This window comes from Tasmannia lanceolata, unplaced genomic scaffold, assembly GCF_043159265.1.
Source record: "Tasmannia lanceolata isolate RefF3 unplaced genomic scaffold, GAP_Taslan_0.1 ptg000007l, whole genome shotgun sequence".
Taxonomy (NCBI): Eukaryota; Viridiplantae; Streptophyta; class Magnoliopsida; order Canellales; family Winteraceae; genus Tasmannia; species Tasmannia lanceolata.
The window spans coordinates 2,554,590-2,574,214 of record NW_027518684.1 but is presented as its reverse complement, the minus strand read 5'-3'; the positions used below and the strand labels follow the sequence as shown (position 1 = coordinate 2,574,214).

Sequence of the window (19,625 nt, the reverse complement as noted above, 5' to 3'; positions counted from 1 at the left end):
ACAATTTGTATTGACATTTCTTTTTTATGAAGTGGGCTGTAAAGCGAATTTGTGCCCTTTAAAAAGTACTTTACAGCCCACTTCATAGGATGATCCAAACCGTTCATTTGCTAAATAGTTACTGTAGGGATACAGAAATTTGATAATCAATGCCTGTCATCAATGACTTTTGGTATCATTGCGTAAATTAGGACATTTGGTTTAAAAAACTTTGCACGTTAAAAGAGGGCGCTTGCACATTAGGGGGAAGGCTGATTTCAATTGGAGGTGAATAAATAGAAAAAAAAACAAAGAGGACAGCAATAGTCGATGAAATATTAATGGGTAAATAAACTAAAAACTGAAGAGGGAGCCTGCACATCTACCATGTTTGAGATGATATTTATTGTTTATGGGAAGGGTTTTGCTAACGAGTGCCCTAATAGCAAAACCCTTGTGGGAAACAAAAGGGTTTTTGGCAAGTGTTCTTTACATTTAGGGCCTGTTTGTTTTGGATTATGACAACGGATTGTGGAGTCCTAAACCGATTATTGGACCGAAAATTTAGTTCAATTTTCGGAGTTCATATATTTTGTGTATATATGAACTTTATTTTTTTGTCTTCAGGGCTTTTCTGAATTAGTGAATCCTGGAACATGCTCAAACAGTGCCCACAATGATGGTGCTTGTTTGTTTTTCAACCAAAAACCTCCCATATGAGATTAAAGAAATGGGTCTGAGTTTCGAGAATCAATTCCCGAACTCCAGGCCTCTCCATGTCCGAGCTTGAGATAGCAAATTCTCTGTTAACTTACCAACTTCTCCAAAAGTGGAGAAGTTGGTAAGTTAACATGGTATCAGAGCCAAAGTTCTCGAGTTCAAACGTTCCGGATTGCAAAAATTCACATGTGATGGTCGGCCCAAAGTGGGACCACATGTGCCACGTGTTTGCCAAGTGAGTCACACGTGCGGGGAAGTGTTTAAGTAGAAAAGATAAATAACGCCTTTCTCCAACAGCTTAAGCTTTTGGAGATGTTGGTTAGTTAACATTCTCTAACTCACACTGGTTTTTTCCCAAAAATATCATAAACATGGAAGTGTAACATTGGAGGCCTCATTCGTGCACAATTATGTCTTTCTCCGCCCTAGCGGGTTACTGCGATGGAAATGAGGCTGAAAGAAGGGAATTGCTGTTTGGCTTGAGATGGTTCTGATCTCATAACCTGGGACCATTCATTGTGGAGGGGGATTCGAGTAATGCGGTAGCGTGGGGAGGAAGCAAATGTGCTGGACCATAGAAAGTAGCTAACATTTTGGATGAGATCAGGGACTTAGTCAGATTGATCCATCCTCAGCTGGTTCACATGCGCAGATATGCAAACTCCATGGCAGATTCATTGGCAAAGGAAGGAGTAATACGGGAGGATATGGTCGTTAATGCGGATGCGGCGGTGATGGAATTTATCTGATCCTACTCGCTGTTTTCACTTAATCTTTGTAACATTGAAGTCTGTTGTAATGTGGGACAGCTTGTCCCCAACCAACTGTAAACTTCTTTCTATGGAATACTTCTAAAATGTTATCTTCTAAAAAAAAACATTTAATAAAAGAAAAAAGAGCACTGTTTAAGCTCCAATTTCATACTGTTTTGGCCAATATTCAATGAAACCCATCTAGATTAAATGAGTTTTATATCTCGAAATACTGCTCAGAAAACAATTTCTTAAAATTGCTTTGTTTTATTGCCAAAAACTGAGTATCAGTTTTTAGATTGAATTTCAGATTTTAGTTGCCATGTTTCAAGCCAATTTTGTTCATCTATAATGCTATTGTATGGCTTTGATTCAAGCCAAAATCTCCATTGCCAAACCATCCAAACTATTTAATGCATACACACCAATTTAAGTGTTCCAACTTCCAAGTAACGCAATCTCTCCCAAGTATTTCATCAAACACTTGCCTAGAAAAATAATGATAAAGACAGAAGAAGAAAGGGCAATTGCTACTCCAAGAACAACCATCTCGTTGTACTTGAAACCTTTCATCTCCAAATGACCCCTTGGGACAATCACACATTGAACTGATTCACAGAAGTCCCTATCAATGGGTTGGAGAGCTTCATTAACAAGATCATATATCTATTCTGAGGCACATTTGTTCCAAAGTTCCACATTTAAGAAAACATTCTTAATTGCCACATTTGTCTATAATAGTCATAAACTCATAATTGGATTTTCACTTAAGCCCTGTTCGGATTGCTGGAAATTTTTCGAAAAATTTGGAAAGGAAAAATACTTCTAAATTTTCTTACCTTTTTTACACATGAGGAAAGATCATTTGAACCAAAGCTATTTAATTTTTTACTTAGAGGGACATTGAACATAGATTTAATCCGGCAGTTCTAAATAATCACTTATATCGAAATTCCAACTCAGTGAATGTAAAACCAACCACTAAAAGAAATCCTAATCTTAATTGTAGAACAAGTTCAGATTTGGTTACACTGGAATGCTAGAACAAACAATCAATAATTTTGTTCAAGGGAAAAAAAACAATTCGGCTCAGCTTCTTTTGCCGTAAAATGGGGAAAAACAAAATTTACTCCCATTTTTCACCTAAAAATGGGTGTAACATTTGTTTGTCATCCATTTTATGTCAAAAGAAATAATTACTTACAACAAAAATTCCAACTCAGTGAATGCAAAACCATTTTCCCACTTAAAATGGTTGTAAAATGTGTTTTACGCCCATTTTATGTTGAAAGAAATGATCACTAATATCAAAATTTCCAATTCAGTGAGTCCAAAACTTAACCTCTAAAAAAATCCTGATTTTAGTTGTCTAACAATTCAGCTTTGGTTTCACTGGATTGCTAGAACAAACAATCAACACTCTTGTTCAAGAAAATTTTTTTTATGGGGTGTAAAAAAAAATTTACAACCATTTTCCACTTAAAATGGATGTAAAATATGTTTTACACCCATTATGTCAAAAGAAGCAGAGCCTTAATGAAACAGAGCATGATAAACTGGTGCAGAAAGCAAAAGGCATCAGTGTATATGGAAGCTGGTTGTAAACTATCATGAATAAAATCAACCCTTTATTATTACAGATTAAGCTTTTGGAGTAACCGGTCGTTTCACATGGTATCAGAGCCAAAGGTCCTGAGTTCAAACCTCCTTGATAGAAAAAATCCACATGCAATGCCAAACCCAAAAGAGGGGCCACATGTGCCACGTGGAGGCTAACCCTAGAAAGAGGGGCCACACGAGGGGGAGTGTTAAAGTATAAAAGATTAAATAACGCCTTCTCCAACAGCTCAAGGTTTTGGAGTAACTGGTTGTTGAACATACAGCATAAACAAGTTTGAATCAAACACCTCTTATTACAACAACAAACTGAACCATGACACTATAAGCAAAAGGCTTCAAGGCAATATTTTCAAGCATATAGAATCAGAAGTTTGAATCCATAAAACAGATGATTAATGACAGTCTGACCACACCTGATAAAATAGAATGTTTGGATACTGTTCCAGGGGACTCTGTTTCGATAAGAAAACTACACCCATGATTACAGACACTGGATAAACATCCAAGGTTAGTGACAAGGAGACTGAAGTTCACCTTGGAAAGTAGGAGAATATGTGTTCCCAGCCAGGTATGTTGCCTAGAATGCGAAAATTTACATCAGGCTTCTCAAACAGTAGGGATCAGAACCCAAAGAAAGAAAAAGATTTCATTAGAAATCAATATGTTGATCTCATCATTGAAGGTCTAAAATGTTCTGTCACACATCCAGAGAGAACCCACTAACAAAAAGAAAGGAATCCCACAATCGGCTGCCTTTCACTGCTATTTCTAATTGAAACATCCACATCAGACCATAAAGATCATGGTTAAAGCTATAATTTAGAAGCCAAGTTGATGGAATCACATCAACTTTGAGTGTATACGACAGTCACCTAAAACAAGCACATAGTCTTTGTTAGTATTCATCACAAGGAGTACTCTAGTCAGAAACTTCCACAAACTAAGTTTATAAAGGTATTGAAACATCAACATGTTGGCACGTCAGATGAGATCAAATTTTGGGCTCACCATTGCAGTTTGAGGTTTAACGAAAGAAAACAGTTGGCACCGAAGCAGGATCGAGTTCCAAAGAGCCTCTGAGCTTCCTGCTGCATTCCTTTGTTAGTCGAAAAGCAGAAACCATATGGGAGAATCTCAGTAACTCATCTGTTGGTATGTCCTTTTTCAGACCAATTCCTTTAAAAACAGATTTATAACCATCTACTTTTTCCAAAACTGAAACTCTCAATGCAGAACCGGTATCTTTGAATACTTCCACCATTTCATATTCATAATTATCCAAGTTAGAAAGGGCTGCACCAGGACTCCAAGTCTTGTATACTGCCCAAACCTCACCTTTTCTTGGGTATATTTCATATGTATTCTTCTTCTGAGAAAGGGGCTTTGCACATACCACATGCGAGAACATCCCAATTTTAACGACCAAGTTTTTACCTTTTCGAAGCCTGAAGGTTCCACAGCAGATTGGTAGATCCTCCTTGAACCACTGCATCTCCTCTTTTGACTCAGGACAATGATCAAGCCATGTTACCTGCATTTTATAATCTGCCAAACCAACTTTCTTAATCAGAGCATAGTACTTAGGCATGCCATCAACGTCACTATATAGCGCCCAAATCTGACCTGGTTGAAACTTATCATTGGATTTATCTGCTTCAAAATCATGAAAACTAGGCTCGGAACACACTGCAACAGAGGAATTATGGCTTCCAACATCATAGTTAGAAGTGGTCTCCCCAGTATCTACACGTTTCCCTTCTATGAAATGAGGCAAAGAAGCTGGATCAAGTTCGAAAGATCCATCTGGGATGTCTTCTCTTTCCTGTCCAGTCATTCTACGATAAGGGATCATATGGGAAAACCTGAATAGTTCAGTTGAAGATATTTGGACTGACTTCATCTCCTTGATGGCATTCCGCTGAAACAGGCTCACAAACCCCTTCATCTTAACCAAGTGCACAATTTTAACCCCCGTCCCCTCGGTATAATCAGAAAGGACTTGTACATATTCATACTCATATGTCACATGCTTGTTGGGTTCAGAGCTCCATTTAAAAGACCAGTCCTTGAAGATTGCCCAAATATCGCCCTTTTTCGGATATATTTTGTAAACACTTCTAGCTTTGTCCTTCTCACATGAAACTAAGTGGGCGAACATTAGACGTTTTTCAGTATCTTCAGTGATGCTGAGTTTGAAATCCCCGCAAGCAATAGGCAATCCCTTATCCAACCAATCAATCTCATCATGGTTTCTAGGATTCGGATATAGCCAGTTGAGACGCACCTTGAACCCGAGTGAGAAGACCTTTCTAATATATGCATAGTATCTTGGCATGTGATCTCTATCATCAAAAACTGCCCAGACCTGACCAACTTCAAATTGGATTTCTTCTCTTTTCTTGTCGAAGTCATGGAATTCTGGTTGATGGTAATTAAGATTGCAGCCGACCAATCTCTCTTTTCCATTTTCCTTACATTTCCCCACTTGTTCTTTTCCATCCCTTGAGCTTTGTTTCGCCTCGTCCTCTTTGTTATCTTTAGAACCCAAAGCCCCATTCACCGCCTCTCCAATTTCTCTTTCTTCTCCGTTGTCCTTACATTTCCCTGCTTGTTCTTTTCCATCCCTTGAGCTTTGTTTCGCCATGTCTTCCTTGATATGTTTAGAACCAAAAGCCTCATCGACCGCCTTTCCAGTTTCATTTGGAAATGCTTCATGACTGTCCTCATTTGCGCCACCTGATAACTCATTGAGTGGGTCTCTGGTTTCAATAGCACCTCCTCTTGGACATGCTTTGTTACTCTGATTGTCTTTACCCGATGATGATCCACGCCTCTCTAAACTTTTCCAACTTCGAACGATACCAAACCCATCATCATCATCATCAACATCATCACTAGATCCAAGTTCAATACAAGTAAAATGTTGCTTTCGCTTATGATTCACAGACCCATGGCTTGTATTCAGGGTGCTTTTCTGCATACTAGGGCACCCTGAATCCAGACCATCATGCCCTAGTTGGTCACAAACAGAGCAAAATTTCGGCAACATTTCATATTCAAACGGCTGCCATTTTCCAGAATCTTTTGGGCCAATCGAAATACCTTCCGGGACCGACCTCAAACAATCAATTTCGACACAGACCCTCGCCCGACCCTTCTCTATCGATCGATCATCCATTTTAAGAGGTTTTCCTATGATCCCAGCGAGCGAAAACAAATAGTACTCTTCCCATAAGTGCATTGGCAATTTGGGGAACCAAACCCATATGGGGATTTTATGAATTCTATCAGAAATGGGATTGAATTCAGGATTCCATCTCTGTAAAACGAGAATTTGTGACTGAGAAATATAACAAGGCCCTCCTGTGAAGGCGTCGAAAAAATCATCCTCTCTTTCGAATGTGAAAAGCAGAAAATCATTTCCCAAAAATTTGACGGATAGATCACCTCTAGGGTCCCAAATAAGTAAGATTTTCACTTTAATGTATTCTAAATGGGGAATTTGAGAGCAAAAAATCTTACCTATGAGAGAGTTTTTCCACTTGTGTAAGGTAGATTGAATCCGGCCCGAGTCAAATCCGATTTGCAACTTGCCATCTACAAAATAGGGTTTTTGGATTTGAGTTTTGAGAAGTGGGTTTTGTTCCAAGTCATGAGAAATAGAAGGTTTTTTCACAGAGGGATTAGAGGAAGAACCCTCTTTCTCTATTGGCTCCATTTTTTTATATTGACACCATTAGGGTAAGCTCAAGAATACATGCAACCAAAACAAGATGAGTGGAAGATAATGAAACCCTAGAAATCGCTCTTCAGACCTTAGTTTTTCTGTTTTTGTTACAATGACAGATTCTCAGCTCTCATTCGTTATGCTTTTCTTAAACTAGAAAGGACTCTGTTCTCGCCTATTGCCGCTAATTTATTTGATAATGACACCCCTATTGCCGCCAATTTATTTAATGGTAAAGAGACAACGGCTAGTCGAACAGTGACAATCGAGACCGTTCATCTTTCATCAAGGTGTAACCTTACGATTTGTGTACGGACTACTGTGGTGAAAATGAGTCCTTGCCTTTTCCATGTTTTTTTAAAACATCTCTGTCTGGTACGATTTTGTTTCTCTGTTTGGAATGATTTTTTTTCAGAAGCTCTGAAACATCTCTGAAAACCTCTTATAAAAATGTAAAGCATTGATTTTATTTGTTCTACAAAGTATCCGGTTGATTTTCATCTCTAGTCCCAATTTTTTTATGTAAATCGTCCTAGTTACTCACGGCTAATTTTATTTTTTTTCCCTGAAAGGACATAGTAAAATTTAGGAGCAGCTTGGATATACGGATTTTATAATTCAGGATTGTAAATTCTTGGATTTTACAACCTCAGTCAAAATTAGATTTTACGAGCCTGAAAATGTACAATTCAGGTTTTAGCCTATAAAATCCTGGTCTTAGCTTGTAAAATCTAGGATTTTACAATCCTTTATAAAATCCATGCATTCATTCAGATGGCCCTTTAAGGGGCAAGATTTCCAAAGTTAATTTTTGTCCTAAAATTATTTTTTTGATTTATTTTTGCTCACAGTAAAATAGGCATAAAATGAGGCCAAAAATTTGTTAGGGCCAGTAAAATAGGCATAAGAGTTTGCACCATAGGATGATCCAAACCGCCCATTTGATGGGCAACAATGTAAATAGGTTGTGAATAGTCCCTAAACCCTAGTTCGGGATTGATGGGGCTCGAACCCGCAGCTTCCGCCTTGACAGGGCAGTGCTCTGACCGATTGAACTACAATCCCGGGGAGGGTTCAATCATCTATGGACGATTCCTCCCTCGTCCATTGCCCCTTCCAATGGGTTTCGAAGATACAAATCCTTCCTTTCTATTGGGCCACAAACCGACCCACCGACTCAATCGCCTCCACCCTGTAGGAACTACGAGATCACCCCAAGGACGCCTTCGGCATCCAGGGGTCACAAACCGAGCATAGACCATGTTCAATAAGTGGAACGCATTAGTTGTCCGCTCTCCGGTTGCTTGCCTAAAGTGTATGATCCTTTTTTAAATTGACCATATCGTGGAACAATAAAAAAAAGGATATTCACATCCAATCGTAGATGATTCAATCATCTCAACAGAGGATTCCATAGGAATGGTTTGGATAAATAGGATTTATGGTATCCTCCCCAATCTTTCTGATTACCAAGAATTTGAAGATAAAATGGATTCATTTAATGAAGAATTAGTATCGCCGGACATTGATCATTCCTTGAACTCAAACAGTAAATTAGTCGAAGAATCAAGTAGCCAGAGCAACTATTTCAATAGCTGCGTGCAAAATGCCTATACGAACTCAATTCGTTATTGCGGGATAGGGATGTGAAACCATGGTATCATTGACATAAGAGATGTCATTTCTAGTCTATCTGTTTCTATCTATGGAAAGTTAAGAAATCATCATATAATAATCGAGAAATTGCAATAGAAAAGAAGAAAAGAAAAAAGGGAAGTTTGTGATGATTTTGAAATCTTTTCTGCTAGGTAATCTATTTTGAAATCTTTGTCCCGGCCATTGTAGCACGTGTGTCGCCCAGGGCATAAGGGGCATGATGACTTGACGTCATCCTCACCTTCCTCCAGCCCTTTCTTCCACTTCTGAAGTTTATTTCAGTTTCTTAGTGACAATAGGCGATAGTATTCTGCGTAAATAGTAGACACATATGATGAATAAGAGAATACTAAAGATTCGAGCCTTCAAAAAGGTCTAAAGGGTAAGCTACATAAGCAATATATTGATCTTCCTCCCCAGCAACAGGGTCCAGTTCCTATAGAACCTATCGCTAAAATACCCCTAGAAGGAGAAAGGTCTAAGCGGAGCGAAAAGGGTTTTCCATGAGATGGGAAGGAGAACTATTAGCCCCTTCTTTCTTCAAACGGAAAGAACAGAGATAGAATCAGATTGATTCCCAAAATGCCTTTCTGGATATTCCTCAATGTCCCGGCTATTCACAGAACGTGAGAAGCAGATGAATAATCATCTGCTTCCGGATGATGGGGCGGGGATGATCCCAACCCTCAAATCAATAGAGGTTTCCATACTATGCAGTTCCTAAATAGATCGGAGGACTGTATTTTTCAAAAGATATTGTATAGCTGATCCAAACCGTCCATTTGATGGGCCACATCGTAAATAGGTTGAAAAATACTGACATTTGATGATCTTACTATGTAAGGCATGCATTTCATTTTGCAAAATACTGGAATATACAGGCTTACATCATATAAAAACTCAACAATTTATTATCTTATAGTTATGGGCATTGCTACAGCCTCTAGGTGGGCACGACTCAAGGTGGCAAACGGGCCGTGCCGGCACACGGCACAATACTTCTCAGCCCAACACGGCCCGCGGGCCAGGCATGGCACGGCTCAGATAAGTTTGAGGTTAGGCACGGCACGGCCGTATCGTGCCGGCCAGAGACAACGGCCTTATATTCTGACTTTTTAATTGATTTTGCCAGGCCGGGCAGGGCCACTTGCCTAAACCCACAGCCCAGGCTGCCCATGTCACTGTAGCTATTCTTGCCATGTCGTGCCTTGCCGGGCCACAGGCCGGCACGGCCCATTTGCCACCTTGAGCGACGACTCAAGTATCTCTCCTAAGAGAGAATCCCAACCTTACAATTTGTACTGACCTTTTTTCATGAAACTGAGGCGTTGCCTCCTGTTTTCTTTATACTTCTTTTTTAAAGGGCACAAATTGGAGGGTTAGGATGATTCCATGTTCAGAAGATTTTATATGGTGTGTGGCCGTATAGTCTAGTATTTTTCAAAAAGTACTGTACAACCCACTTCATAGGATGATCCAAACCGTTCATTTGTTAAATAGTTACTGTAGGGATACAGAAATTTGGTAATCAATGCCTGTCATCAAAGACTTTTGATATCAATGAGTTAATTACGATATTTGGTTTAGAAAAACTTTGCACGTTAAAAAAGTTTTCAATTGGGGGAAGGCTGATTTCAATTGGAGGTGAATAAATAGAAAAAAAACAAAGAGGAGAGCAATAGTTGAGGAATAATAATGGGTAAATAAACTAAAAATTAAAGAGGGGGGGTTGCACATTTACCATGTTTGAGATGATATTTGTTGTTTATGGGAAGGGAGTGGCCTAAGGGGCATTTAATTGCCCTTGGGATCATGATTTTACACATCTTTTTAGATTTTATAATCAAAACATGTGTAAAATCATGATCCCAAGGGCAATCAAATTCCCCGTCTTTGGCAACTTTTTCTTTCATGGGCTTTAAATCGGGAGAGAGAGAGAAGAAGAAGAAGAAGAGTTTCTCTAAGCTTGTTCTATATCTTGTCTTATTCAATTGAAATAAAATGAAGGGGGTTGGGAGTATGAATCCTTTTTCTTTCAAATTCACTTTGCTCTACGCAGTACCTTCTCTGGTTCACCTCCATCTGAGCTTGAATGTTTTTTTTTTTTTTTTTTGAAAAATAAAATGAATGAGCTCAATGTGATTGTTCCGAAGTTCATTTCGGAGATGAAAGGTTTGAAGTAAAATGAGAATGTTGTTCTTGGAGTAGCAATTACCCTTTCATCTATTGCCTTCATCAATATTTTTCTAGGCAGGTGTTTGATGAAATGCTTGAGATAGATTGCGTTACATGGAAAACTTAAATTGGTGTGAATGCAGAAAATAGTTTGGATGGTTTAGCAATGGATATTTTCACTTGAATCAAAGCCATATAATAGCATTATAGATGATCAAAATTGACTTGAAACATGGCAAATAAAATCTGATATTTAGTCTAAAAAACGATACTATGCTTTTTGGCAATAAAACAAGTCAATTTTCAGAGATTTTCTAAGCAGTATTTCAGCTATAAAACTCAGATAATCTAGATGGAATTCAAGTATGAATTCAGAGTTTCATAACAGCAAGATTCATCTTCAAAATCATATTGAACTTGGCCAAAACAATCTGAAATTTGAGCTTAAACAGTGCTATGTTTCTCTTTTATAAAATGTGATGCTACACTACCATGTTTCTGAAATTATAGCGAAAAAACGGGCGAGTTCGAGAATTTGCTATCTCAAGCTCGGACATGGAGACGCCTGGAGTTCGGGAATTGATTCTCAAAACTGAGACCCCATTTCTTTCATCTCATATGGGAGGTTCTGGGTAGAAAAACAAACAGGCGCCGTCATTGTGGACACGGTTTGGGCATCTTTCAGAAGTCATTACCACCCCACCCCCCCCACCCCCCCCAAAAAAAAAAAGTTTATAGATGCCCAAATTTTGAATCCAAAGAACAGTACAAACATAAAAATATTAGATGATCATAAATCAAAAAAAAAAAAAAAAAAATCAAACACAAAATAACCCTGAAAAATGCCACTAATCCAAATATATACATGAAAGAACCTAACACACAACAACACCACACTCACTCATAACACCAGCCTTTTCCTTCCTTTCATGAAATGAAAATATACAATCAAGGACGCCAAAACCATATTCTATCATCACCCAAAGAAGTTTTGAAGCCATTCTTGGTGTATTGGCATTCCACACCATAACCAACACCCTATCTCTTTTAGGACACAGTGAACAAACAGCTATGACTAGCACCAAATATGTAGGAAGGCGGAACCAAATGTGTTTGAAGGGCATATCTAGCACGATGAGGAGCAGTGTTTATGTAAGTGTCCTAGGTTTGTCAAGCAAAACATGAAGCCAATTTACTGAAAATAGTGTGACAATACCTGCTATGACTAGCACCAAATATGTTATCACAGCCTGGATTAATTCAACAATGAAGCAAGAGAAGATCGTAAACAATTTATTTACATGAATAAAACTACAAGTAGACAGAAAAGATTACATGCAGTATGTAAACTCAAGAGGTTAATGCCAAGAGTACACAGATTTACGTCAGCTTCCTAAAACACAAGTGTCACACACAAAACATGAAATTAGTAAATCAAAACGCTGGTTCCGTGATTGAAGAACTACAATCAGCTGCCTTCACTACTTCTGTTTGAAAAGTCTACAACAAAATATTGATCATGGTTGAGGCTATACATCAGAAGCACCTCATTGAGATTCTTAAGATGCTCTCTATTTTGAAGAGCAAATCAGACAACTCTTTGATACTGATAGAACATGTGTTGATGTAACATACATCAACATTTTGTTGGCAAGTAATATACATCAACTTGAGAGTATCAAATATTGGGGGCACAAAAAACAAACCTTATGAGATACTGATTTCAAACTACTCCCACATGGAGCTCTCTAATCAGAAGCTCCTCCAAACTTGAGGCAACAAATGCATCGCACCAATATGGCTCACATGTCAGAAGGGTTTAGTTTCTGGTTGTGCGGAAGAAAAAACTGGGCACTGACACGGGATCGAGTTCGAAATAGCCTCTCAGCTTCCCACTTTTTTCTTCGGTTAGCCGGAAAGCAGGAACCTGGTGAGAGAACTTGAGCAACTCATCCCGTGATATCTCTTTTCTGCTGCCGTTTTGTTTGAAAACAGAATTATAACCTTCCATCTTCTCTAAACAAATAACTCTCAACCCGAAACCAGTATCTCTGAGGACTTCCACCATTTCGTATTCGCAATTATCTAGATCCGGAAGGATCCCTCCAGGACTCCAATTCTTATATAGTGCCCAAACCTCACCTTCCCTCGGGTATATTTTATATATTCCTTTCTCAGAAGTTGGCTCCGCTCGTACCTGATGAGAGAGCACCTCAATTCCGAGGGATTTCGTCCCGCTTGTACCAGCAAGACTGAAAGTTCCACAACCAGTAGGTAGGTTCTGGGACCACCTTTTCTCTTCTTTAAACATGGGATGAGCTTCAAGCCATGTTACAAGCACTTTAGACCTAGATAATAAGACTGACTTTATCCGCGCATAGTACTTAGGCAAGCCGTCGTCATCACTATACACAGCCCATATCTGACCTGACTGAAACATATTCATATTTCTTTCAAAATTGTAAAATTCAGGATCAGGGCACTCGGAGACCGGAGACACTGAAGGGGAGGAACTATTGCCTTCAATGTCAACAGTAGAGTTGGCCTTTGCATCATCTAAATACTTCTTTTTCTTGTCAACTCGTTGACCTTGGCTAGCATTTTCTTGGCAGGGTTTCTTCTCAGAAACCCTGTTAATTCTCCAAGGAGAACAGACTTTAACGTCCGGATTTTCTTCTTCCTGAATATTCTCATTTGGCTCTTTATGCTTCTTCGGCGTCTTGGGCTTTGCAGATCCAGTTGCCGGTGTCTCATTTTGGCTAGCGGATCTATAACTTGAACCATTGGTCTGTACTTCCATAATTTCAACTTCGACATTGTCAGAAAGTGAGGAAGGTGCAAACTCTTCCAGGCCATTTGGCACGGAAAGGGGATCGAGTTCAAGGGATCCTTTGGGGATGTGATTTCTTTCCTCTCCAGTCACCGCATACGAAGGTATCTTATGGGAAAATCTGAGTAGTTCATTTTTTAGTATGAACATTTCCGCATTTACCCTTCGCCGAAAGAGGCTCGTGAACCCTTTCACCTTAACCAAATAAACAACTTTGATGCCACTTGATGCCCCCTCAGCATACTGAGAAAGGACTTCTACAATTTCATATTCATATTGTTTAGGCTTGTTCGCATGAGAGCTCCACTTGATATCCCAGCCCTTGAAGAGAGCCCAGATATCACCCATTCTAGGATATATACTGTAAGTATATCTACCAAATCCTTTCCCCCACGACACCAAATGGGAGAAGATAGAACGTTCTACATTGTCTTCGGTCCCACCAAGTTTGAAGTTCCCACAACCAACAGGCAATTCGGCATCTACCCAATTAACCACATCTTCATCTTTAGGATTGGGATTGGATTCTAGCCATGTGATCCGCAGCTTGAACTCCGGTGAATAATACACCTTCCTAATCCGAGCATAAAATCTCGGCATGCCTCCTAAATCATCATATATCGCCCATATCTGATCAACTTTGAAATGCTCTTCTGCTCTACCCTTGTCAAAATCATAGAATTCTGGTTCAGGATAGATAATAGGCTCTGGATCATCTTTAGCTTTGGAGCTTTCGTTTTCCTCACCTACTCCCGCTTGGTCTACTCCATTTTCCTCATATTTCCCTGCTTGTTCTTTTCCATTCAGTAAGTTTTCTTCAGAGGAGACGCTTTCTTTTTCATCTTCAGAAATTTCAACATTTTTGTTAACATCCTTTTCGAGAACTTTTTCATCCCTATCTGTGCCACCAAATGATCCAAAATTCCCTGACCTTTTGGAACTTGGAGGGTTCACAAAGTCATCATCGTCACTTTCATTTTCATTTTCATTTTCATTATAAGTAACATGCCGCTTTTGCCTCACCGATCTCCGTGGAGCATTCTGTCTTACATGAGGATCACTTTCTACCACAGCAATATCTTCACTGTCAGAGCTAGTGCTATCACTAGCACAGCTTTCACTAGATTCTACTACCATTTTCCTTCCCCTCTTCACATCCACTTTTCTTGAAGGTTTCACTGTCTGTTCTCTCCTGTTCAGCTCCTCAGTATTCCCCCCTACAAAGGGTTCTCCCACTGTGGCCCCTCTACTAACATTCCCCTGAAATCCCACGCCATGGGAGTTCCCAGTGGTGCTTTGATGATCCACTGTATCAGCATTCTTCTGAGGAATTCCATATTGATTCCATTGATATCCCGAGTTTGACCCTGATGGAGCCGTCCCTTGGGCATTCATATCGTGGGCAATGAAGGGCTTCAAGCAACTCTGACAACGGAGGGCTCTATTCATAATACTACTGTAATATTGATACTTTATACCACAAAAAGGACAAATTGTCCAGAAGGTCGAACCATTGGAAAATGCAGCTTGCGTTTGCTGACCCGGGAATTGTGGAGCGGAATGATTGGGAACATTGTTCGGAACAGGTGGTTTTCTAGCATTATAATTCCTTTTTGGCTGTTGAGGCTGCCTTGGCACGGGATTCCTAACAGTGATTTTTCTCTGCATGTCATAGAGAGATCGTTTGGATGGGTCAGAAAGGACTCTCTGTGCTTCCCCGATTAGTTTAAAGGCAGCCTCAGCGCCAGAAAACTTGTTTTTATCAGGGTGAAGTAAAAGAGCAAGCTTTCGGTACTGCTTTTTGATGGTCAGTTCATCGGCCCTCTGTTCAACTTGAAGAATCCCATACCAATCCATGACAGACCCGCTTCCCTGTGGCCCCGCAGAGCAATGCACGTTACAGACAGTTAGCATCTGAGAAATGTTCTCAAGCTCTGGAAAGAGCTGTTGGGCTTTCAGGACAATCTTTCGAGCCCCAAAAAAATCTTTATTTTGCATCTTTTTCTCGGCAATCTCCTTGGCTCTAATAGCCTCCTCCCTGTTGCAGTCCATTGCTGATTCAATATTGAGAGAATATTCGACTCCAATTCCCTCACGCAAGGTATGCAAGCCCAGAAAAAGCTACTTTTACGTCACATGTTCACTTAAGTTAATATAATTCAGGCCAAAGAACAGTGCATTGCAGCTCTTAACCTTTTTCAATGACTAGAATTCTCCACCGTCAAAAGATAAAACCACCTGGAAATTCAATAACCCAAGAATTTTAAACTCAGTGTGCATAATACGCAACAATGTAAATCATATTTAAATCACATTCTCACACCAATTCAGAGAAGGAAAAAACAAAACGAAGCTTCTAGATTTCGAAATTGAATAAAGAAAAAGATACTACTACTAATAATAATAATAGCAATAACATGAAAGAAACAAAGAAACCATATAACAAGAAAAAAGGATATCAACCAACATTACGATTTTACATGTTGATAGATAAAAAATCTTTAATAAGAAAATGCCAGTCATAAAGATGCACTAATGCTTTGCCCGAAACAGCAAAACGTTCCAAATTCCAAACTCCCATGTCTAAATTCCTCTACCAATAAAAAAAATTTAGATTTCAATACCTATTGTGAAACAACCAATTACTCCAAAAGCCTAAGATGGTAGGGTGGGTGTTATTTAATGATTTATACTTCAACACTCCCCCTCAAGTGCGGCCCCTCTTTTTTGGGTTGGCCGTACACATGGATTATTAATATCAAGGACTTGTTGGGTTTTGAACCCAAGACTCACCACGAGGCGGTAGCTCTGATGCCATGTGAAACAACCAATTACTCCAAAAGCTTAAGCTGTTTATTAATATCAAGGAGTTGTTGGGTTTTGAACCCAAGACCTGTCGTGAGGCGGTAGCTCAGATACCATGTGAAAAAACCAATTACTCCAAAAGCTTAAGCTGATAGAGTTGGTGTTATTTAATAGTTTATACTTCAACACCTATCATATCACATCTCAATCACCCGAGAGAGAGAGAGAGAGAGAACCAAAACAACACAAAAAAGTGTACACTATCTATGACTTACCATTTCAAAAAAATAAGTGCACTATATATGACATACAAAAACCTCCACCAAACTCATTAAAAAATACATATATTCAAACAAATTTCACTATCTAACCAACAACCTAGAATTCGAAATTTAATTGAACTGAAGGGAGAGAGAGAAAAAAAAAAAAACTACATAAACTAAATAAAAACCCTAATTGAAATCGATGGAAACTTGAATTGTGTAAAGTTCTGTTCAACTGATAAAATTGCCCACACCTTAACCGAAACAAACTGAAAATTAAGAGAAATCCCAGAAACCCTAGATCTCCCTAACCTAATTCCATCCAATCATAGACAGAAAGAACTCAAACCCTAGATTCCAAACACAACAAAACCTAAACTCAAAAGCGAAAAGCGTATAAAGAAAAAATCAAACACCAGCAGCTAAAAACCCTCCGAGAAACAAAAACCCACCGAATAATTAAACGAAAGCAACCCAAAGTAACAAATCCTTCCCTGTGCCGAAGAGCAAAAAATAAAATGAAAAGCAAAAGAAGATAACCCTAACCACCTTTACATGGTGCAGATATGTTTATTTTTTCCAACATCCTAAAAACCCTAGAAACAAAAACAAATTATCATTTCAATCAATAAGTAGAAGACAAAGATAAAAACCCTAGATGGGAAGAACAGTGGGCGTAGAGAGCAGAGAAAATTGAAATGTAAGAGACAGAAAAAAGAGAACTTACTTTTAGGGTTTTGGATGAGAAATGGCGCGATTTTGTGCCTCTTATTTTGACATTCTCTATTTTGGTAGAGAACAAAAAGGGAAGAAAAAATTAGAGGACTCGGAATAGAAAAGAAGAGCCAACTGTGAAATTAATTCATTCCGACACCCTTTTAATGTTAGATTTCTAGTCAGTCTCTCTTGGAATCCCCTCCAAAAATATCCCACTTTCTACCCCCAGAGTTGAAATACACACTCTTATTTTGATAATGACACTTCTCACTTTCAACCCAACTCTTTGTTTGGTTGCCAATATACCATTGAAAATTTGAAATCCCTAGAGACTCCGAGAGGTTTCCTGGTTAATTATTGTATGTATGTTGATGTGTCATCCTTGTCTCTTCCTTATATTATCCAACAAGCCCAAAATTGCAGAAAAAAAAAAATTAATGAGTGAAATTTTTCTTGGATTTTATTGGAGCGGTGCTCTCTCTATAGATTGGTAATGACACCTCCTACCATTACATTAGGAGGTTGGCAACCACATTCCACGCAAATCCAATGCTTCTCTCCTCCCAGTTACCTACTTATTCGAAGACTCCTGGGTCTACAGCGTGCATCCAAACAGACCCAAATATCGTATTAGCCAAGAGGGCCTAGACCAACATAGCTATGTATATCAATAGTGTTGAACATGAGCAGGGTTGGGTCAGATTGAAGGAAACCTCAGCCTAACCCTGGGTGGCATTACCTCAATCCTAACCGCACTGAACCCGAGCTTCGAGTCGAGAAGGGTCAACCCTTACCCGACCCGCCGCTAAATCTTTCAGCCCTAACGTAACCCATCTAACCCTTTTTTTCCAAATCGGGGTCGGGTTGGGTTTGGGGTCAGCTCGGGGCGAAAATAGAAATGAATGCATGAAAAAATAGTTCAAAGATTTTGAAAATTGCAATAAAATTAGGGGATTGGTTTAGGTTGCCCCAGCCCTTAATCCTAACCCAAACCAAGGAAATGCCAACCCAACTTGAGCTGAAATCGTGTTGAACCCGTTGGGTTTGGGATTTGGCCAGCCCAGCACCCCTGCATAAAGTCAATAAATGTCATTAACTTTGTGGGATTTGCCACTTACTCAAACAGCTAATCAAAAGGAAAAACACAGAGGAGAATGTGATTACTAAAACAGGTAACGTTTTTGGGGATTTACTAGGGACCATCGCACAAGGCATTTTTTAGGACCGGCTGTTGCATGAGAGAGTAGCCACCTAAGACGAATTAAATCAATAAGACAAAACCTGAGCCTATAAATGCCTCTGCGATGGTCCCTAGAAAATCCCAGTTTTTTTTAATGATGACATGGAGTATCCCAACAGGCCAAACAACAAGTGAAAGAACACATTGAAAGAAACAAAGCCAAAGAAGAAGAGATATTTACACCCATTTCACCTCTCCATGACTCCATGCCAAACTCACTATGGGACTCAACATTTCAAGGTTTTTTCTTTGGGATTCTTCACACTGGGCAAGTCTAATAACTGTTTATACAAGTATCTGGTACAAAAATTTCCCACTACATACTCTAGTTTTGGTGGAAATAGAGAACATCTCAAAATTTCCCACTACATACTCTAGTTTTGGTGGAAATAGAGAACATCCTCCTTGACGCTTTTCATCAGAAGTAAGAATCTCAGAAGATGGAAATCTAATCCTCGCGGAGCTGTCAAACGTTGCATTTGGGTAAACAAATCCACACTCCCAAGCCACAGATTATACAGTTCTCGTGCTCCTTGAGGATAGAAATCTTGTTTCAATGCTTCATCAGAAGTAAGAATCTCAGAAAATGGAATTCTAATCCACACGGAGCAGGCAAAAATTACAATTTGGTAAACAAATTTAGACTCTGAAACCACATATTATATAGTATCAGTGCTCCTTGACACTGAAAATCTTGTTTTGAGAAATGGGTCAACTTCCTCTGTCGTAATTTAGCAGAGCTTTGATTTTTGGTAAACAAATTCATGATATGAAACCACAGATTATACAGTTATGGTGCTCCTTAACAATGGAAATCTTTTTTTGACACTTCAAAACAAATTTACAATTTATACAGTTTTCGTTCTCCTTGACAGTGGTTTTTGAAAATCTTCTGTTCTTGGATCAGAAATCCAAAAATGTATTTCTCTGTGGAGTAGTAGAGAAAGAGAAGAAATTGAAATGGGGAAACGATATTGGCACTTGCTTGTTTTAATAATGACACTCTTCTTTTTATAACATCAAAGCACAAGACTTCAGACATGTGATCTCCCACCACACAGGTGCCTAATCTGTAAGTTCAATACCAATAAAAATCAAATCATCATTAATCAATTGACTAAGCAAAGATGACATTAAACCA

At 39.0% G+C, this 19,625-nt stretch overlaps 2 protein-coding genes across 2 annotated transcripts; both read right to left on the bottom strand.

Annotated features, from left to right (window-relative positions):
- Positions 1-3,305: 3,305 nt before the first annotated feature.
- LOC143880790 (uncharacterized) lies at positions 3,306-6,944 on the bottom strand. The gene is made up of 2 exons (XM_077383771.1): positions 4,080-6,944; positions 3,306-3,943 (listed from the first exon to the last, which is right to left on the bottom strand). The coding sequence occupies exon 1, from the start codon at positions 6,787-6,789 to the stop codon at positions 4,096-4,098; it is 2,694 nt and encodes an 897-aa protein (XP_077239886.1). The 5' UTR covers positions 6,790-6,944; the 3' UTR covers positions 3,306-3,943; positions 4,080-4,095.
- A 4,954-nt stretch (positions 6,945-11,898) lies between these two features.
- On the bottom strand, positions 11,899-17,412 carry LOC143881406 (uncharacterized). The gene is made up of 2 exons (XM_077384452.1): positions 17,255-17,412; positions 11,899-15,697 (listed from the first exon to the last, which is right to left on the bottom strand). The coding sequence occupies exon 2, from the start codon at positions 15,509-15,511 to the stop codon at positions 12,449-12,451; it is 3,063 nt and encodes a 1,020-aa protein (XP_077240567.1). The 5' UTR covers positions 15,512-15,697; positions 17,255-17,412; the 3' UTR covers positions 11,899-12,448.
- Positions 17,413-19,625: the final 2,213 nt, after the last annotated feature.